The sequence below is a fragment of the Myzus persicae genome, unplaced genomic scaffold (genome assembly GCF_001856785.1).
Source record: "Myzus persicae strain clone G006 unplaced genomic scaffold, MPER_G0061.0, whole genome shotgun sequence".
NCBI lineage: Eukaryota > Metazoa > Arthropoda > Insecta > Hemiptera > Aphididae > Myzus > Myzus persicae.
The window spans coordinates 403,017-427,109 of record NW_019102619.1 but is presented as its reverse complement, the minus strand read 5'-3'; the positions used below and the strand labels follow the sequence as shown (position 1 = coordinate 427,109).

The 24,093-nt window shown below is 30.3% G+C and overlaps 1 protein-coding gene across 4 annotated transcripts; it reads right to left on the bottom strand.

Annotated features, from left to right (window-relative positions):
- Positions 1–685: 685 nt before the first annotated feature.
- On the bottom strand, positions 686–7,721 carry LOC111032679 (transcriptional repressor p66-alpha). Of its 4 annotated transcripts, none has more exons than XM_022313104.1 (8): positions 6,822–7,721; positions 3,824–3,879; positions 3,337–3,508; positions 2,988–3,272; positions 2,699–2,926; positions 2,531–2,626; positions 2,253–2,463; positions 686–2,183 (listed from the first exon to the last, which is right to left on the bottom strand). In XM_022313104.1, exons 2-8 carry the CDS (start codon positions 3,874–3,876, stop codon positions 1,591–1,593), a joined length of 1,638 nt encoding a protein of 545 aa, XP_022168796.1. In that variant the 5' UTR covers positions 3,877–3,879; positions 6,822–7,721; the 3' UTR covers positions 686–1,590. The 4 variants fall into 4 exon arrangements, with proteins under 4 accessions (XP_022168796.1, XP_022168795.1, XP_022168794.1 ...); XM_022313103.1 differs by having other exon boundaries at positions 3,337–3,511; positions 6,822–7,720; XM_022313102.1 differs by lacking the exon at positions 6,822–7,721 and adding an exon at positions 6,312–6,625.
- Positions 7,722–24,093: the final 16,372 nt, after the last annotated feature.

The window sequence follows — 24,093 nt, the reverse complement described above, 5'->3', positions numbered from 1 at the left end:
AATTTGAGGTAAAAAAATTAATTAAGTCGAGAAGAAACTATAAAATAAATTATTTCTCATTGAATTATAGGTAAAATGTATCTGTAATAACGTAATGATAATTTCAAATAAAAGCAACGGAAATAGTAATAAATGCCAGGGCTTGAAATCGATTTCAAAATCGATTTTAAATATCGATAAAAATCGTTAAAATTTTTTTAAAAAATCAAAATTAATATCGAAATCGTGAATGCTTGTAAATGATTTTCAAAATTTCTATTAAAATTGAAAATAATTCACTAATATCAGTGATATCGAAATAATGTTATTTAAATTTTAAAATTAAACTTAATTTGAAATAAAAGAAAATTATATTTAAAATCGAAATCATAATATAATTAAATCGATATTCTGCATCAATATAAAAATCATAAAATCACAAAATCAATATATTATTTTTAAATCGAAATCGAAAAATATTAATATCGATAAGCAAAATTGAAATTAAAATCGAAAATTTTTGTTTCGATTTCAAGCCCTGATAAATGCTACTGAGGGAATATAAATATATTGTACATTATGAAGGTCAACATTTAAAATATAAGATGTAAACATTGTATTTATTTAAAAAAAATTAATTTGCACAACTATTATTCCATCAACTTATTATTTACAAGATCCAGGTAAAAACAAAATGGAAACAGAATTGACTAAAAAAAAACGTACAACGGTTTTATTATATAAGTAAAAATACATTCAGACAATATTCATCATACATACATTCATAAAAAAGACAACATGATTCCATAAAAAAAAAAAATTATCAAATAAAATATTATGAAACAAAAGAAAATATTGGATCAGACGCATTAATAACATGGCTCTTGTTTATACATTTTTTAAAAAAATTTTCATAGATTTCACATGGTTAATCTTATACTTGGATTATTTACAAAATAATTGAACAATATAAACAATTGGTTTGTTACAAGGTGATTTTGTACAATATTTTGTACAAACACAAAAGCATTGTTACAAATGTTTTCTTTGAAACGTAATAATAATAATAATAATAATAATAATAATAATAATAATTGAAAGTTAAAATATAAAAATAATAATAAAATAGAGTCCGGCACAATGACTGAGTAGTAATGATGAATTAATAAAGTGTACATGTACAGACTTGTCAGTATATTATTGGTTTTTTTTCATACCCATTTCATGGATATAATACCATACACACCGCTTGACAGTTTAAACCATAATGACAACACGTGTTGTGCTATTTATATGCTATACATTTTATTAGTCTTAAATAACAATGATGTCGATACAGCACAACAGCTAATTCACGCAGTATGTACGCGTAACATGTTGGAATGCATTGATTGAAAACCGGCAACTTTGATAGTTCTAAAGACCTGTCGAAGAAAACATGTAACATGTCTAATGTGCGAGTACAAAACGCCTGCACAGATCTCCCAGGTGCAATTATATATACATATATGTATACATATATATATATATATAAACAATAATAATGTTGATAGTCACAAGTCACTGGAAAATCAATAGAATGTGCATTTTGGTATACTTAAATCATTAGGATCATGATTTCCAATTGTGCGCAGATGTGGGTGTTTGTGATGCAGACCGGGACTGGCCTTGTTGGGGCATCATCTCCATTAAATACTGTCGTTGCAAATCAACTGCCTGCCTTTGTAGCTCAGCAAGGTTTGCGGCTACCGCAGCAGCCGAATTTTTTCCACTTGCTTGCGCCATGGCTAGTTGGTATGGATACAGAAGTGGTGCAAATTGCAACATGGCAGCTGCTGGATGAGGGGATAACCCTCTGAGCATTTGTTGTTGGAGGGCAAGGTGAGCTGCAGCTGCGGCATTAAATTTACCACCAGTCGGATCCGAAGGATGCATCTTATGTGGTTGTGGAGGTGTTGGGTTACGTTTTGGTGCAGGCGCTGGCTTGGGCACGGACGGCATTGGTGGATTTATATGAATTGGATGCACAGGTGCTGGGGAAACAGAAGATGGTGGCGATACTTGAGCCAGCCTTTGTTCTATTTCTTGCTCCTGTTGAAGAGCTTTCACAAATGCAGTCTTCAGTCGATTTGTATGTTCCGCTTTGAGAGATTTCTTTACGTTGCTGGTGACGCACAATTCACATATAATTTTAGATTCTTTATCTGCAAATGAATATTAAATTAAAAATTTTATTTTAAAAAGATAAATTTTATATTTAATAAGACACATACTTCTGGAAGGTTTTTCCAATTTCCAAACCGGTGTAAAGTTTGAATCACATTGAGAACACTTATATGGATCTTTAGGTATGCTGGCTTCGATCATTTCACCATTTGTTATGAAATCAACAACATGTTCCAATCCCAGTAAATAAATAAATTCTGTGTTTGATGGATTTGGAATAAAATGCATTTCAGGTGGTGGAGGTTTTGGTGGTGGAATCTAATTGTTATTTTAGTAAGATACGTATTAAAATTCTGCAAGATTAAATTAAAACTAAATTAATTACTTGTAACAGTGTTTTCTCCAATTGTTTTCTAAGGGCCAATTTAGCAGCAGCTTGCCTCTGAGCAGGTGTTTGACCATCATCATTTCTCAAACGTTCCTTTAATTAATTGAAATTATTATTTAAAAACAAATAAATAATAGATTTTTTTTTTTTTAAATTTGTTTTTACCGATTGGGATGTATTGGAGGAATGGTGATCTTTCATTACACGTTCAAGTGTAATTGAAGGTGACGAATGCGCTGAATGTGTAGAATGTGCAGAATGTGATGATCGACCATTGGATGACCTCTGCAAATTTTGTAGACCATTGGAAGGAGGTAATCTACTTGAACCCATTAAGGGATTTGAAGACATAGACTGGTGAGATTGATGTACATTAGATCTTGATGATGATGGCTATAAAATAATTTTTGGTAAAAAAATTGTAATACACAACATTAAATATGTTTAAATTTACCAAGCGATTTAATGGGGGCGGTGGTGGTTTTGCATGATGAGGTACATGAGGCATTGGTGGCTGAGCTGACTTCCCAGTCGGCAATTGAGATGACAACAAATTAGAATGATCTTTAGTATGAGCTGCCTGAGGCGTGATAGTGACACTCTGAGCAATTTGGTTAATTTGTTGAGATTGTTGCAATTTTTTCAAAAGCACCAAAGTCATTTCTTCTGTTCGGAGATTCTCCTTTAAAACTCTGACAAGTTTTTCTCTTTCATACACTTCTTCGGGAGGTGTCGAATCCTATAAATTGTTTTAAATTAATGCATTACAATTAAACATTACAATTAAAACAAATATTTAATACCTTAGGGGATGGTGGAAGTTCAAGGGGCATATCATCATCACTTTCCTCTGAAGAATCATTGCCAGTTGAGGAGAAACCATTAACCAAATGACCATTCATATGGATATGAGCTTCATCTGGCTGAGTACATTTTAAGGAAAGTGGTTCATCTCTCAACGATTGACTTGTACGACTGCTAAACATGAAAAATAGATATAAAAACTCTATAGATAAAGAATTAAAGTAGCTGTTAATACCTATTTTTCGATTGAAACGAGAGAATACAAAAAATGTAATTAAATAAATGCTTTACTTTGAATATTAATATTAAATGTACAGAATGTTTATACAAAATCATATTTTGCATATAAATCTATGAAGACAACAAGAACAAAAAATATCTCTTCGAGTTCAGATAATCAATAAAATAAAAAAATGGAAGTTTTTAATATAAAATGTATATGTAATCGGTTTAAAAATCAATAAAGTACCATGTGTTTTTAATTACCTTGTTATACTTAAATCGACAACATCATCATCAATTTCCATTTGAGATGCCATAATCTAAAACATTAAAAAAAAAGTATTTATTAGTCTGGATGTTTCTTAATCATTATATGTAAATTGAATTAATATGCCTATGATGAATATATTTATATAGATATATATAATTATGTACATGTAATTGATTCAATAAACTTTTGTCAATACTGATTAAGTGCCTATTTCTTTATAATCTAAGACCATTTAATAAAAATAAACCTGAACCTCTAGACTTTATTATATAATATGCATGTTTAAGTTAAATTTAAGAGATCAATAATTTCTTCAAATAACTACCTAATACTTACATTATTCTAATTAACTTAAAATAAAATTGTTTCATAGGGAAATTCTGTTGATTAATCCATAGTAGTATTATAGAACTAAATATTAATAATAGGTTGGTTATCTACTTCCTGCTCATATATATATATATATGAATATTTATAATAGTTTCTTCAATACAAATTTATATGTATGTTTCTACAATTTAGCAAGTTGTTTTTTTTCAAGATAAAAGTCAGTACCGAGTCAGTACCTAAACTCAGTTCAACAAGAGAATGCTCGGATTAAGCTCATTCTTCCCGCGTCACCTGGCTACAGAACCCGGTTCTCTACTAATGAATGTGCATTTTAATAATTATATAATGCTTAAAGATTCTTGGAAGTCAATAATTATTTTGTTTAGCTTGTGATCTACAAAGTAAAGTAGGTATTGAATCAAAAATTGTATTTAGTTTAAGCATATTTACGTGCCAATAACAGTATTTAGTACTGATATATATATACGATATATACTCCATGATTATTATGAATAGAATAAGAATCAAAATTAAACTATATTTGATCATCAACTGTACTTCATGAAGTATGACCATTGATAACTTAAATAGATCAAAAATATGCTAAAAAAACCTAACCTAACTCAAGTATAGAAACTAAAAACTCTAGCTGAATTAGGTATTAAAAATTAAATAAATACACCAGTTGTGTCTAAAGAAAAATAAAATTTACAGATTACATACTGCATGTACAATACAAGATATCAAGTTGGAAATGAAAGGCAACTGGTAATCAGTATTAAAACTGTTTAGAATTTATTGTATGAAACCTTACTTAGGCAGAACAAAAACATCTAAGTGATATCCAACATTGTTTTAAATTAAATATCACTTAAAATATAAGTTTAGAATAGGTATACAAGGAAATAATTAATGACGTACCCAACACCTAATGTGAATCTTAATCAAAATAATAACTATTACCAGACAATTAACTCAATTGGACAAAAAAAACCAATAATAATTTGGATAAAAAAAACTATTATGTACCTATCGTGTTTGTACCATATTATCTTAATTAACAAAAAATAATACCTATCCACCTCACTAATTTGTATGAAAAATAAATATAAAAAATGTATTAATTATTCATCATACCTAAATACTTAAAACTTATAGAATTGGAAAAATGTGATGGTAACATAATTAAATGCTAAACTTTGAATAGGGTCAAGCACATTTTGTACATAGGTGGCTGGGTAAGAAAAATTAAAAGGAAAATTGTATCCATAAAGCAACATTTTTTAAGTACCTTACTAATTAATAATAAAAATGGATTGGAAAAAATATATTATTATACAAGTTATTGATTATAAAAAATAGAAAACAAATGATGTTAATTAAATAGGTAAATAATTATAATAGGTATAAGTTATATGGTGGATAAATAAAATAGAAGACATTGAATACAAACAACAAAGAATAATACACATCAGGAAGTAAGGTTATTGCAGTAATATGGCAATATTAGACAAATACTTTACTAACCATAACATCAACAGAGATTGATAGCAGAACTTTTAAGTTATACCTACTTCTGATAAGAAACTGAAGTGCACATTGGGCCCTTCAATTTAAGATGTATAACTTCTAAAAAATCTTAATTTAATTTAGTGTATTTTATCTTTAAAGCTATAAATAAGAGATATACAACAAGATATAAGTAGAATCAAGAATACTTTAAAATTGAGAAAAATGTTTATGTTCATTTTCTTAAAGGCAGTTATTAGTCAAATATAATTAACACTTTCACATTTCAATTAGTTTACATAGAACTAATTTATCATCAGTTGAGAAGAAATGTAATTTTACAGAGGCAATATCAAGTTTACTAACACCAAGGTTTACTGTTAAATATTACAACTCTCAATGGATTCAGTGCAGAAAATAGTTATCTTTAACCCGCTATTACTATGGATTTTCATAACTTTCAGTATAATGATCAAAGCAATAATTGTCTAAATGACTGGGTGAAATTCTCTTGAAACGTTAGTATTTTCTAAGCGACATCGGTACCTATGTGTGGACCAATTTCTCATAGGCCTGGTCTAGTACTTTGTGAGGAGATTTTGAGTTTTTGACTGAGTATAACCACTTTAGATGGCGACATACCATATGGACAACGGCAGAGAGAAGGTAGTAATTGGCGTAGACGTGCGGTCAGAAGCCAGGAGACAGACCTGCGATTATGACGAGTTGGCCTGCTAACGAAGACCGAGTAAACCCAGGACAGAACTTTGGGTCCACGAACGAGCGTGTGTTACATATTATTATAACACGATACGATCGCGGTCAAAAGAATTCGGCGACACGTCCATCTCGTTCAGGCAAAACGTGTAATTTGTATTCGTGTCAAGGTGACGGGAAAACGACAAACGCGGCGGCGGCCATGACGCAGGTACAAGACTTTTCGCCGTCAAGTTTTTTACCACACACGCACGCACGCACATGCACATGCACACGCACACACACACACACACACACACACACATTCACAGAATGCACCACGAACAAATAATAAATATTGACGAAAACGTAATGAAAATATATAACGAAATCGGTTTTTGCAGACGACGAGACGAAAACGAAAACAATAATAACAACAACAATAACAATACTTACGCAGTAAGTCGATCGGCGGTAGCGGCGGCGGCGATGGTGGAAACAAAAGACGACGACGATATAATAATAATAATAATAATAATAACAATATTATCCGTAATCCGTTTTTCGGTCGTTGCGTCCGGCGGCGGCGACTAGACGGCAAAATGTGATTCCGACATCAAAACAACACTGTAACGACGGATTGATAACAGCGTCAGCGGCATCGTCGACAACGTACTTGTTATTATTGTTGCAGTAGCGGCGGCCCGGTGGTCGTCATCGGCCATCGCGCCGTCGTGGTTCGACGACAACGGCACGAGCAACAGCAACAGCAACGGCGGCGGCAACGAATCGCGAGCGTCGCGCGGCCCGCGAAGGCGAAAAAGCGACGGTCATCCGGACGACGGCGTCCAGACCCGGGAAAGGGGGGGAGGTCGGCACAAAATAAAAAATTTAAGGGATTCGACGACGATCAGTCCTGCACTCCTGCGATATTGTCGTAATTAAATCAATTTTACTATTAATAGGCGAAGATACGAGGCGGCGGCAGTCTCGATCGCCGGGATTGATTCGTCGTCGTTAGTCGTAATCTAATCGCGGTGTTTAATTGCCGCTGTAGAACAGCACAACAGCGCACAGTGGTCGTATTCAACTTTGTCGGCGGTGTGTCACGGCGAAAAAAACTGCGGATCGGGCGAAACGGATTTCCACAAACCAAAAAAAATTCGAGTCGGAGTCGTACGGTCGTAGCACATCACACACACACACTCGGCGAGCTCGGGTAATCCGGTAATGGCCGGATACGCGAAAATTAACGCGCGCACACACATACACAAACGCGGACGTCGGATTCAATATGGCGCGTCGCGCGCGAGTTTGCGTGTGTGTGCGTATAATACACTTATTAATGCGCGAGACTGTCGTGTGTGTGCGCGCGGGTTTGTGTCGGTGTGCGCGCGCGGCGTGCGTGCGTGCGACCGGCGCTGCCCGTGTGTTGTTTTTCCACCGATTCTTCTTCGTTTTCGTACACCGATCGGGCCCCCATCCCCACCGCCGCCCCTGACTCTATCGTCGCGACCCGGCCGCCGCCGCCGCCGCCGTCCGTGTGTATCAATGTCCCGCAGTCGGTCACACTCGTATACTCACACACGCGCAAACACCCATCTCGTCATTACGTACCGCACTCACTCCGCCGTCCCCAACCGCCGGCGACCACCTCCAACGACGACGCTGCAGCTAAACCACCGTGGCCCGCGAGCTCCGCCGCCAAAGCCGCACGCGACCTCCCCCGACCACCCGCCCTTCGACAAGCCAGCACGCACACCCTTCCTTCCCCGTTGTGTCGTGGTCCGTTATTATATTATTATTATTATTATTATTATTACTATTATATACACGTCTGCGGTATTACATATTTCATTATTATCGTATGTACGTGATGTTGTGTGTGTTATATTATTATATTCAATATTGAATACCCGTTCACCGGTATGACGGTATATCGCTAATGACGACGACTGCGGTAATGGTTAACCGACGACGACGAGTCGCGCCGAGTGTCGACCAATTCAATCGCCGCCGTCTGCACGCACGATATATGTATCGACGACTACGACAGCACTGTCGGGGTCCTAATGGCTCATGGTTTCTGCCAAAAATAATTCCGACCAGATTTTAATCACTTTTTAACCAGCAAATTATGCACGCGAATACGTCATAACTCATGAATCATAATGTAATCCCTATGTTAGTGATCAATCATATTATAACTAACCAATACATATTGGCATATTGCATAGGTATTACGTATAAATGGTATCATATATTATACTTACCTACTATCAGTAGATGCACAGGATGTTTAACTAAAAGTTAAAATAGTAAAGCATCTAAGTATCTGTAAATCTGACTATCTGAGACTCAGACCAGTCGTCCAACGCTATATCTAAAACGTTTACTGATCTAAATGTCCATTTAAATTTGAAACACACACATTGAAACGAGTAATACTATATAGTAGATATACTCGTATTTTTAGATAGACACGTATAAATAGTATTATGTATGTGCATTTCAGTAGCCCGACACGTTTTTGACGGTTAAAAAATAAACAATATTGGAACAATGAAGATTAAAACTGAGTAAAAAATTATATACTGATTATTAAGGCTGCAAACACATTTAAGTTCTATACAAAAGTTAGAATTTGTTACATTAAAGAAATTTACTAGTAAGTAGAAACCTATACCGATTAGCAGCTATACCTAATGGCTAATACCTATAGATACTTAATTATTCTAACAATAATAAAAAAAATATAGGGTATATTGCTTTGTACTTAAGTACGTTCCATAGGTAATGATTTATTTTCACTTTTACTGTGGTTAAATAGATCTATTTACTTTTTAGTAACCTGCTATACACGCAACAGTGAATACGGAGAGAGGGCAAGAAAAAGCAACTTGTGCGCCCTTAACAAGTTAGTAAGTCAGTTCTAAGTTTTCTTCGCTCTTAGAAATAATTTATATATTTACATTACTGTCCGATGTATTCTTACGTCATATCTATGTATGTATATCGAAATATCAACATAATGTATCTACTATTGAGTCATTAAGATTGGATCTGATCCAGTGCTCAAATTGGGGATTATTAAGTAGAGGAGCTCCATCCAACGATTTAAAAATTGCATCTCAAGTGCAAAATAATTTAACACATGACGGTGGGAGGCTTTCCTTCATTCCTAAATGTAGAATACTACTTTTCAGATTAGCTACAGCATTTTAGCTTTATTAAATTCCAAATGTATGATGTACGTAATAAAATGTAACATGAAAGTAAATGTGGATTTATATTCACCTTGTTTTTCGAAAAGTTTCATCATTAAGTACATTTCATACATCTAGACACATCACAATACCTTCATGTTTCAATAGGAAATAAAAAAATTTTAACTATCAGCGATAACTGATAATATCTTAATTCGTGGTTCAGACGTGCATATTTCAATTGTGAGGACACTAGTCCCCAGATATTTGATGATACAATAGTTCATTGTTCATATATATGCACAACTTACTACTCACTCTATAAAGATAAATAACAAGCGTGTTATAATATAAACAAACTATAATACAAATAGTAAGGTAATTGGTTATAAAAAGATAGAAAAATATTTTTACATACTTTAAATTATTTATAGGAATAACCATTTGAAATTTTTGAATTTTGTATTAATTTTACAATGGTATGTGTTTTTTTGTGTCTGTCATCACGTTTTGTGGCAGTAAAAATGCTTGGATTTTCTTCAATAGCAACTTCTCTGGTACGAAAAAGAATCTATAGGTTTTTCTTTGGGAGATCAAAAGTAAAAAATTACCAATAGTTTTCAAAAGTGGCAGGAAAAGCAAACAAACATTTTTAAAAAAATGGGAATTTTTAGGGATACCCGGGTTTTTTGACAAAATCGATTTTGCTTGTGATTTAACTTTAAAAAAAAATAACGTAGATACATTAAATTTTCTTCTTCTTCTTCAAGGCGTTTACAGGCCATTTGGGCCCATTGCCGCAACAACCTGCACTTACCTCTACCGGTCTCTGCATCTTGCCAGTTCTTCCTCATTCTCTATTCCAAGTTCGCTCAGGTCCTTGACTCGTATACAATGATTTAATAACGGTGTTACTTACTTTGTTGTGATTCAAAAATATTATTCGAGGGAACTTGAAATTTGTACGCATATTATTATATTTTATTAAACTCAAAGCTATAAAATATAAATAAACCTAACCTATGAGTATCGTATATATACGTCATACATTTAATAAATCAATTAAATTGATAAAACAATTATTGTACCTATATACAGAGTTAATATTGTCGATTTATTAAAAATATCATACTTTTATGTAAGAATGTAAATTTCTCCAACTTTCGAATTTATTCGACTGTTTCTCCGTTAATACTGTTTGCCGCGTGACTGCAATAGGTAATTTTGTACTGATAATCAAGTATCAACTACAATATCATAAATATTATAAATATTATAAATATTAAAATATAGTAGCATGAACATTCATATGAACTGTTATGAGGATTTGTTTTCTTGCTTTGACCCAGCGTTACAAAACAAATACGTGTTCAGAGTTCAGCAAAACCAATTTTGTATGGTTGGCTTTAAATCTATTATAGTGAATTGACCAATGATCAAACTTAAAGTTAAGAGCATTGTGTGAGTCTGTACGTTGCCTTTTTTACGATATATCAGTTTTTCTACGATACATAAACATCTTTAAATTGTAATATTTGATACATATCTACTCGCCATAACATTCAAACAAATTGAAGTACCGTAAAATAATACCAGTTTATAACCTCAGATAAAAATGTTCTTGACTTTAAATTTGATTATAGGTAATAATTAATATTATCTTTATCATATTCAATATTATTCACTGTAGTATTAACGCTAATAACACAAACTACGAGAATACAAAATTGGTTCTACTAACTTGGTTCTACCTACATTTTCTAAGTACCTACCTATAGTATAGCCTATAGTATAACCTATAGTATAGCCTATGGGTGTATGTTACACTGTAAGACTGTAGTGACTCGACAGGGATGAGCAGAGAAAGAAAATAGTGTGGAGCGACATTATCTTAAATCCTAATATCTTTCTCAGTTGTATTTTTTATTTTGAACGTTTTAGACTAAACAGGCTTTTTTAATTTATAAAGTAGGTAATAATATAATAAAGAATAATTATGGGAATTAATAGCAATGAAATGAAAATTCGGGACAACATAGCATGGTTAACCGTAAATGTTATGAACCCTGCTTATCGTGTATGTGTCCTATTACAGTTATATATGTTATTATGCGCTATACTGTCCATACGCTTAACTGCGAGCCAGTAAAATAGTTATCGTCTTAGTACCTAATAGGTACGAGGTACCTATGACGATCAGTCCACTCGCTGTGTCATTTTCTGGTTTAAATTATTTTTTTCAATGTGCCATTAAATTAGAATAAAGTCATAATTTGGTTAATAAGGTTATACTAACCGTTTAGAACGACAAAAAAAACGATGGTGCAATGGTTTTAATTCAATTTTAAATTATATTCATCTGAATATTTTGACTTTTCATTAAAATCATTAAAAAAAGAGGACAAATTAAATCGTTTGAAAATGTATCAAATTACCACTGGTGCAGAACCTTGTCACAAACAGAACAAAATATATAATGACAGAATAATAATAATTCTAAAAATATGTCAGAAATGTCATTCTGGTACAATATTGATAATTATTTTATCTATACTACAGGTACCTATTTCTCATAAATTTTACGTACATTTTCATTCTTTTGACTAGGTAAATAGGTAACTTTTTTTAAAGTATTACGACTGTATTAGTGAATTATTAGTTATGTATTATTAATTTTTTAAATGTATAAAATTATAAAAATCATATTATATAAAAATATACTATATAATATAATAATCTAATACACAGGTATACCAAATTAATACATGTAGATATTATTGTGACCAATTTGTATACGCGATCATCAATGTACTAATATGTGACCAATATGACATGTTACTATTTACTAGACCAAATTTGCTGCAACCGCATTAATATGATATAGATCAGTACCTACTAAATATGTATATGATATGACTTATTTTAATGAAATTATATTTTATATAAATATTATAACACTTACTATTTATATTGTGTGTGTGTCCTATATTTATGATACTATTCCCTAATTATTAGATGGATGCAAATATTATAAATTAATAACATTTCTGTACAATTTATTTGTAACTATGTTGCAATTAAGCAATAGAACGTAAATCTTTAGTGAAAGATTGGAAAAAGAAAACAAATTTTGAGAGACATATTGAGTTTTAAAATAAGAAAGATGGATACCACTCTGCTGTACAGTTGGTTACAAGTCACTGCAGTCTATAATGAAAGGTGTTAAATTTTAATTCAATTATAAATACCTACCTATAATTATTACATACGAAAAAATATCCTGGGAAGACTGGACGGAGATAGTCTGTCAGTCAACGATTCAACATACATTATAATAATTTGTTTTAATTACTTCGAAATAACTAAAACATTATTATGCTTCGTTTACATACCTAATTTCGTTCAAAATTGAACTTAAAATAGCATTAAAGAGAACTAAGTCCAGTATTGAACTCCTCGTGAGATATCTTGTGTCAAATGTTCAAGCTTATATTGAACCAATAAAAAAATTATAAAATAAATAGTAAAATTGTATTATTGACATTTACATAATAAAAAAAAATTAAAAAATGTCAAATGTCAAATATTAATAGTCTATAAATAGCTCAAAACATTTTGAAAATGTAATAATAATGTGTAGAAAATGGTAAATAAACATTTGGTGAAAATATTATGTAGGTATTTTAAGTTATTAATATTTGAATTACAACAAAATAATCGGACCGTTCGATAAGAGTTCGTTAATTTACGACTGAAAATCCAATGTCATAAAAAATTAGTTTGACTTTCCGGTGAAATTTTTTTTTGTAAAATTTAGAAAAATTTATTAGGAATATTTTGTATTAAATTTTAAAATCTTTGATATAAAATATAAATACACTTTTATGCATTTCTAACTCAAAACAAAATTTAACGAATTTTGTCAAAGTTCTAACATACGATGCTCATAAAAAAGTATATATTTTCATATTTTATTTCTCTGTTTATATTTTATAGATTTATTTTACTTTTTATTTTATTTATTACTTTGGAATTTAACATAATACTAAAATAATATTGTATAGTTTCAACAAACGCTCAGCTCAAAGAATGTAGATTTTTCGAATAACATTTTTGTTAATCTATTTATTATTTAATTAGTACTTTTTCTTTTGGTAGAAAAACAAAATCGATGAGCACAATTACTTCCAGAATATTTTAATTACCATTCAAATATTTTTATCAAATAAGAAACCAATATTTTGTATTTTAAAATTGTATATTAACTATACCACTTAAATTGTATTCACTTTTTAGTTTATAATTTATAATGTCAGGATCAGCACTAGAATAATTAATAATATATAAATATGTTTTTCAAAAATGTTAATCAGCTCACTTAGCCTTTATTTATTGGAAGGTAGGTGCATGATGATTTCTTCGCGGGTAATTGTTTACTTTCCGAACTTAAACCAACTGATAAGTTCTTTCAATGGTAAACAATATCAATATGTTGGTCAACTTCCTGGTTACCAGCTGCAGCAAGGGAAATCCTATTCCCACGGGGTAACTCCAGTTGTATCTAAAGGTCATGACTCTTGGTTCGTGCATGTGCACGATTTCACAGCACACAGCTGACCCAGTCTGCTGGGTCAAAATCGTAATATCGTTTACCTATTATATATTTTATAGAGTACTTTAGATACTTATAATATTTTAGCATCCAATATCGATTTAGTTACTTGCAGGAGATACAGATATGAGATATCATAATAAGTTTTTAGGTTAAAGGGTTTGCATTGCCTGTTATTTCATACAAAATATATCGATCTTATGTATTTTGTTCACAAAATTAGTGAAATTTAGCGAATAAATCATTTTTCAATTCACTATTGAAATCACTTAAAATATAATTCTTTTACAGAAATATGAGTAAAAAATATACACACTTTTTCAAGAGAATAATCTAAGAAATTTGTATAAACCACGGAATATATCCTTAAAACTATCTTTGATAATATGAAATATTATTCTCAAACATTTTGAAAGTTTGATAATTTTCTTAGGTACTCATTATTTATTAATGCTCACCTATTATTTATATGTTGGCCGAGCGTGACTACGATACGGATCCATGAATTATATATTTTAGGTGAATCAATATGATTTCACCCCTCTGGCCCCCTTCCCGTCAATTTGATTGCCTTTGTAAAAAACAAACTTGTCACATCAAGGACATTTTGCAGTATTCCAATATTACAATTAATTTTCATAATTATGTATAACTATATTTTTTGATTAAAAAACAGGAAAGTCGTTTAGCTGTATAGTAAGTATAAATTATTGCATAGGTATATAAAAAACGATTTTGATAGCTGAGTAAACATGTTTGGCTGACATATTTCAGGACTACCTAAGGATATTTTATAATTTATTATATTATTAATAATGTATATTAGTATTAGCATTGATTATATAATAAATGGTATTAGTAATTTATTTTTCTTATTAATGCTAATAATATCTAGGTACCTTATGTGTTGAACCATTGATAAAATATACATAATATATTTTTAAAAATATTCAAGTCCTTATAATGATTATTGATAAATATTTTTGAGTTAAAACAAAAAAAAATCTATTTTTGTCAAAAACAAGTTTTGTATAAAAATGTTTAAGTTGGAATTTTTTTGTTTTCCTAGGGTGGCTCTAGGAACTAGGCCCAAAAATAAATTGACATAACTTAGGTTATTTCAAACTTCAATTATTTTATTAATATTTAATTATAAATAAATAAGTGCCATTTCAGTTTTTTTTTTTAACTACATCCCCAAAACGTAATATGAGGCGGCCGGGGAACATCTTGTGTACGACGTTCAATATGACGATGACAGTTTGAGGAGGTGCCCCATCTTATTGAAACGTTGAAATAACTCTGGTCTCAAAATGTTATTTACCTCATAATTTATTGTTATTTGTTTTCAGGACAGCACTGCGACGTCCGTCATGGACGTGAATTCTAAAGTTTTTCCACAAATGAGTCGTACCTAAGCGAACACACGGTGAACGGCCATCCACTGCAGCCCATAGTCCATGATCGTGTCGCTAACTAAACTGCATTATCTGACGGATCGAATGAGCTTATCTAGACCTCTCCACTCCCATTCAACGTTGAAAAAATCCCATATTTTTTTGGTCCTACTCCCGTGACTCATCCGGTATTTTGAACAATGTAGGTATCAATATTTACTTAATGTATTCATCCTTTTTATTTACTTAAAATTAACCTGAGAAATTGTTCCTATTCCCACATTTAACCAAAACATTTTAGTGCAATATTGAATATTATACATAGGTATTGCTATTTTGCTAATTATAATTTATCATATTTAAAATTATCATAAAAATATTTAATTTAAATGGCCAATTATCGTTTAGTAATAAAGAGTAATTGTAATAGTATGCTATTAGCATTTAAAATATAGAATATCAAATTATAAGAGCTAATAAGTTGTAAATCATATGCACAATATGTCTTCCTCAAAAATGTAATTATTTGAATTAATAGTAGGTATGTATACTAAATGAAAGTTCCATTGGACAATTCTTCATTAAATATCATTAGTAAATTGTCATATTATGATTAATAAATACCATAGAGCTAAACTATGATAATAAAGAAAAAATTGAATCATAGGATTGGGCATTGTGCTATCGCTGTATGAAACCAGTGAATCATGGTAACTGTATCTAAATCAATAATAAATTACGTTTATTGAGAATTAAAATATTTAAAAACGTGAGATTGTGAAAAATTGTCACTATAGGTATGTGTAATATTATGTCATAATGCATCGACGTTGTGAAAAACGTAATTATTATAGATAAGTACCTATATACATATATATATATTATATATACTATAATAAAGTGTAAAATACATGGTAATGCATTCAGATTTGTTAAGAATATTTGTCAAATCAATCACTATATAAGAAGTGAATAATGAATAATGTATTAAAACGCCGAACGTTTTTTTATAGAAGGAATAAAATAAGTACAGGTATCTACCTATATACGAAATTGATAAAATATGAATTTAAAATTAAATATTCTGGTAGCCACTCCAATAGTGATTCTCGTAAAAGTTTTGAGGCGATAGGGAGATGCAAACTAACTCAAAGTTCAGTTTTCACTCAAAGCAAAACTCATTGGAATAAATAGAAACATTTTATAAACACGGTATTATATATTGAAAAGTGAGCCATTTAAGTTTTTTACAAATATGAATTTAAATGGACTTGAACATTTTCAGTAATATTAGTTGATAAACACAATTTCCAAATAGTTTTAATTCAGGCTTTAAATCATCGAAGTCAATATTACTGTTGATACAAATTTGTAAAATATCTTCACCTCATGAAATTTAAGTTTCGTCTTTGTATTATTTAACTAAAGAAATAAAATAAACTTATATTGAATATTATCTATAGGATTAAATTATTAAAATAGAAATCAAAATTCTTGAGATTATTATTTTCTAATTATGATGCAATACACTCTTAGTGTATTATAACATACTTGTAAATGAAATTGTACTTTTTTTAAACTAAGTAAAAACTGTTGGATTCGTTTCTATTGAAAACTTGATAAATTATAGTATAATATACCTATGAGCGTGTAAATTTCTCCATATTTTTACAAAGTTTTCCAAAATTGCGAATTATTTTGTAGACAAGTAGATATAGTTACAGACTACAGGTATACAGTCTACGCTCAGAACCAATTTTAATCATATCATATAAATATATAGATTATAGGTACAATGATATATCATTAAATTCAAATTTCAGTGTATGGATTACATACTTACATTGACCTATTCAGTGACGATGTATAATGATAAGGTTAAGGTACCTACACTCAAAAACTACTATACAACAAAGCGATTTCTACCGTTTTTTTAAATAGTGCACCTACGTAAGTATTTCTCTTTTTTATTCCTACACAGTGAAACCTCTAAATACTGGACACTTTCGGTCATTGAAATTTTGTCCGCTATTTGGAGAGTTCAGTTTATAGTTTGTTTTCAAAAAAACATTCGTTGTTTGGAGGTACCCGCTACTAAGAGGTGAAGTCATTAGGGGAGGTTTCACTGTACATAGGTTATAATAAAGTTAGAAAACTTTTTATCAGTGTTTTTAACGAATGGATTACTATTGTTAACATTTTTAAATTGTTATTATAATATTATATACTTGTATTCAGTACAGTTAATTTTAAAATCATAGGTACATCGTACATATAATAGGAACGGGCATGTTTAATAACAACCCCGAAAATCTGCAGTACGCATATATACCATATATACTGTATAGTCTATGACGTGATGATGATTGATATAATGATATAATAATAATTCTTAGAACTCTTAGAACGACGTATATATATATGTAAAATGTATTCCTCCAGAAATGTTTATCTATGCATACAGTACAGTTGCGTCATTCGAGTAAAATTTAATGCCAACTCTCCGATATCCAAACTCGGTCTGAAAAAATAACAGTAGGTAATAATCGCATATAATATCTATATTTTATACATAGTTAAATCTATGTGACTATATATTATATGTATATATATATGTGTGTGTGTTATATGGTGACAGTAACATTATATAATATATATAACGACTTATGCAGCATGCATACACGAACGCTATTTTTTAGAAAATGATAAAAAATTTAAATAAGATTGTTCGTCGAACACGAATGTTTTGATCGTTCCGACTTTTGGTTACCATGAATACGAAAACAAGGTCAATTAGACGTAGTTCAATGTGGTATTATACGTGTGAGCTAGTGTGGTTATTAAACACCGCAGAAGATCGACGTTATTGATAAAATTATATAAAAAAAAAAATGCATTGGTGCCCAACCGTACACAAACATTTTAAACAGTGGGTGTATATTAGTAAAAGAACACATGTTTTTTTACCATTTAGACATTTTTGTCTTTTAAAGTCATTTTATCACATTTTACGGTATTTGTTTAACAATTTTTATTATTTAACTTTTTAACACACATTTTATGCATTTTTTTATTTAACAAGCTGTGTAGATACGTAATAGGTATACTCTATAACATTTCATCATTTGTAAGCACCTATAGGTACCTGAATAAATGGAATGTTTTTATTTAATTTTTTTAGCACTGAAATTTAATATAAACATAAAACATGATTTATTTTCAATAATAAAACCTAAAAGGTATATTTAAAAAATTTTAAACGCGTTTTATAGATTTTTTGCTGTATTCAATTTACAGCCCTGACTTATACGACATACCAGTGGGCAGTGGCGTTGAGAGGATTTTTCTTTGGGGGGAGGGGCTGATAATGTGCTTACTGCTTACGCCTTATACAGATTTGGCTTAACTAGGGTCTCCCATAAGCTTAGCATACTAATTTCGAGATTTTATTTTAGGTTTCCGTTCCAGCACGGCTATACTATGGTGACCAATGACTATACGTCCCGTATTTCAACTTTATGTCAGGTGTCTCGATGAAAGTTATACGGGACACGTTTTGTCCTGCATAAATCCTTTTTTTTCCTTTCTATTAACTTTTTAGATTTATTTTTTAATAAAATCATTTTATTTTCGATATTGTTCTTCTTCCTTCTCATCTTCTCAGATGAATATTAGAATCTATGGTATCTAATTTTCAATAGTATTTTTTGATTCTTGTTTTTACCTGTTTAGCAGGTATAAAATATAAAATTAATATCACATTTGCTGTCGCTGACGTTAAACGTACATGACTAATAGTACTATATTTTCGTATACCTTGATATTATTAGTGCAATACTGCAACCACACTGACCACTTCATTGTCAAATGTGTGCTTGTTGCAGACTCTAATATACTAATATCTGTTTATTATTTATGTTTTATAATATCCATATTCCATAATATTATATTTAGGTATTTTAGATATTTTAAATGTTATTTGTACAAGAGTACATGACAGAGTATTCAGTAGGTAGATACTATATAGCCTATAGACTACCTATAGTCGTCAGTAGCGACGAAGCGTAGTCGTAGAGGGGCGGTATAAATAAACAGTACAATATTTCATAAAAATATCTTCCCATTTGTTTTTAAAAAATAGAATGTGTGTATTTCACTCCAGATATAAAATCAGAATTTTCTTTTTTAAGAGATGCTGATGAAGTTGAAGAACGAGTGTTTTGTACAATATGTAAATCGGTATTTTCTATAAAATATGTTGGACTTATACATGGTTGGAGTCGGGAGATATTAATTAAACATCATAGCTAGGTACCTACTACAAAAATGAAAAAAAAACATTCATTCGCACTATCAACAACATTTTAGGTACAGAGATTATTTATATATCAAAATTATTTCGTTTTTGAAGTATCTCGTATTTTTAGTTTATTTATATGGGCACGGTCACCTTAGGCCAAGGATGGCGAACCTTTTTGTATCAGCGTGTCAAATAAAAATGTTGGTTGGGTTTTGTTTTCCCTGCGTGTCAACTAGTTCGATAACCCTTCAATTTTTTTTTTCAAAAACTTTAATATTATCAAACTTTTACACATTCGTGTGTGTCACTAAAATAGTGTGCGTGTGTCATAGGTTCGCCATCTCTGCCCTAGGCCATACAAATTTGTATTTACAGTAACTTTCATATACCACAGAAATAATTTTTAATTTTCTTAATATTTCAGCAAGAGCTATAGCTTCCCCCTCATTACTACTGTAATACACATCTTAGTATCGTACTCACTACAAATTGTTTAACTCTAACTCACCACAGTCATGTTTCAATATTTGAATTTCAAAAGGGATACAAAAAAATTTGATACGTATTTTAGAGTTATATTACTTAAATATAACTTACACAGGTAAAAACTTCAAGGGATGGGAAAACAATTATATATAGCTATAAATGTTTCCAATAGAACCTAACCTTATCGATGTTTGAAACTTTATAGAATTATCGGGACTCAACTGTATACTGTATAGTAATTTAAATGATGATACTATAAAATAATCGCAGTTATAGACATCTTCGAAATTGTAAAATTCAAATTGTTTGTACAAATTCATAAAAAATGGGGGTGAGTAGGTATTATCACACTGGTGCAATGCAGTAAGCGTCGAGTAGGTACTCGAGTGTACCTCGTTATTGAGTAAGTCAGTATTACAGTGTAGGTATAATAATTAACTTTTAATTTAAATCCAAGACAAGTCTATATTACTAAGCCGGTATATTTTATGAATTTATATTGCTATTTAGTAATTAAATTTACTATCAATAATCCCGAATACGGCAGGCGTAAACGGTATAATGTATAAATAAGCTTAAAATAAATCTAAATATTTTGAAAAAATATAATAATATTAACAGAGTACGAAAAATTTGAATGTTTCAAGTCCCTGCGAATAATATTTTTGAATTACAACAAAATAACTAAAATCGTTCAGCTTCGTGTAAATATTTAATTTCGTCGAAATTTAAAATTATTTTTTAGAGTAAAGTTTTCAATATGAACTATTTATGAAATACCCAAGATTTTTTTTTTAGTTACCTAAATACCCAAAAAACAAAATAGATTCTGTCATAAAATATTGGTTTTGTGAAAAATTCCAGTTCTTCGTTATTTTTTTTTCTTGTTTTTCCGAAGCTTTTGAAAGCTTTGGGAGTTTCCTATTTTTAACCACCAAAAAATACTTAAGTTGAAAATCAAATTATTATTTCGACTATTTATCGTGTATACATACACCAAAAACACACGTCATTGTAATATAAATACATTCATCGCTCTACTCAAACTCTAAAATAAGTAGTTATGAAAATAAAAATATAAACTTTTAATTTACCTAATTCAAACATAATTTTTGTTTTAAAGTCTCTACATTTTGTACCTTTGTATAAATATGATTGACTTATAGAAAAAATATTTTAATAATTGACCCATTAAAAAGGAGTTTGTTTTTAATATAAAACTAAAAAAATTGACTATTATGCAGAATTTGGGATAAAGAAAATACGGTATAGGTACATTACATTAACCTATGTATCTATACACCCCATCATATTTGTAATTTGTACAAACTAGTAACTACTTTGTATTCATTTATTGGTATGCGGTAAAAAAAGCGTTGTGATTTGTGATTATAATATCTTGCATCTAAAAAATATATTTAATCCGTACGCCTACAATTTACAAAATATGATTTAAATTTAAAATAAAATTGTAAAACGTTTGGAGGACATCACACCCATATTTGGAAACATTTTATTTTCAGTATTATATGTATAGCAAATTTACGTACAGCACTTGTTTAGTTTCGTTTGTTTTAATATTTGCAAATCGAGTGAATCTACTATTTTCAAATTTAAAGCTAGGTAACAATATTATCTATGATTTATATTTTGGTGTTTCAATTTTTAAGCAAATTACGAATATGTTACATATTGCAATTAAAAATGATCATACCTTGCTTAAAAACAAAAATATTGTAAAAAACAGAATTACAAACATAAACAATATCTTAAAGTATGATAATAAGTCTACTGATACTAATATTAAAGTTTAGTTGTGCCTACAACTCAAAATTAATTACAATGTACGCAGATTTTATAAATCTGAACTAATAAATGGAGACAACACATCAGCGTGTGACGTATTATAACTCATATTTTCAGTTATCTCCGATAGGTATTAAACAAGTAAAGTAATCAATCAAGAATGATCTGAATGAACGATCATTGGATATTTATTACGATTTATGAACATTTAAAAATATTATTTGGATAATAAGCAAAAGATGATTAATTATAGTGAATTACTTTTTATACAGGTAAGTAAGTACCTATGTAAATAGGAAATACTAATCACGAGTAGGCAATTAACAACGGACAGTGATATGAGACGATCCAGAAAAGTATGTGTAGTAAGAAAAATAAAAGATATCGATTTAGAGTTTTGGTGTTGATAAAATAATAGTTTGGCATTTATATAGGAAAATTATTACTACGCAAGCAAATATATTTTTTTATGTTGAATATTTTATGTGGTTGGGTCAATCAATAACAAAATATAACACAATTCAATATAATATAGGCATTAGGCAACGATTTAATAATACATAGGTAGTTTGTACGTTGTATCTATAGGTGGCTATGCTTAGGTAGGTATATATAAAGAATAAAGATAGTTGAGAAATGTTATGAACAAAATAATAAAACTGTCAACCAACATAAAGATAATCATATTTATTGAAATTTATATAAGTACCTAATATTATAACTGAAAATAATCCAAGTAAGTACCTCCCTATCAAATAAAAATGTAGAGTCAAAATGATTCGATTTTAATGTTTGCTTAAGCTAAATACCATTATAAAATGTAGTGTGACATTATACTTAATGTTAGTTTTAGACATTTTTTCTCAAAAAATCAGCCTTTTGCACTCTTTTCACTCAAATTGACATAACTTTATTAGGTTTACAATTTTAGTTGGTACCTATTCTCCGGTTTGTCAGTACCTATCTTTCATAATTTCTCTCTAATTATATTATTATAATCATGTTTAAAATCCACGAACACTACATAAAGGTATTATATCCTTATTATATTGTACGTACCTACTGTGAATATTGGTGAGTCGTCTACTGAAGCCACATTGGTAGTCCCCAGTTACGCGCTCTGATATCTCTAGTATTCTTCTTAAGTAGAACAACAAACACAATACCAAATACTTCACATCCAAGAGGGATGAAAATCTCTTCAGTTCTTCACATGTTTTGGGTTACCCTTCTATAGTTTTGGGCAAATAATTGATGTTTCATATTCGATTGGAATTTCTCCCTTACACCGTATCGACGATATAGGTTTCAATATCTCCTTGGCTAGATCAGATCCTCCCAGCTTCAGCAATTATCCACATATTTTGTCCTCCTCTGCGGTCCTTCAGCTTTATTATTATTTTCAATTGATTTAATGCCATCATATACTTCTGTATTGCTCGGTTTGATTTCTCCGTTCTCCACACTGTGGTCTGTGGTTGGTGGGCTCTGTTTCGTTATCATCTTCCCCTTGGCTTACATTAGATTCACTGTTAATAGCTGATCACAATATTCCTTGAACTCATTCTCTATTTCCTTGGTACCTATGCTTTTAACTTTTTTAGTAATAAGGTTATTTATAGATTATTTTGTAATATTCTACAACTTATATTATAGTATTCTATAACAGCTCTTAGTTCTTACTAACCATAAACTCCTTCGTGGTCAAGAATTTTTCTATCTTTCTCTTTTTCTCTTTTTCTTTTTTTCTCGTTTTACCTTTTTGTGGGTTTCTTTCCTCCGTTGTCCAAACAGCTCCATATATTTTGTTGCAGTTGAGTACTGTATCATTATTAATCTGAATTCATTACGTAGTTTGATGAATTCTGCTTCTATAGGTGACACATAGAAATATGATATATATATTATATATTATCAATAT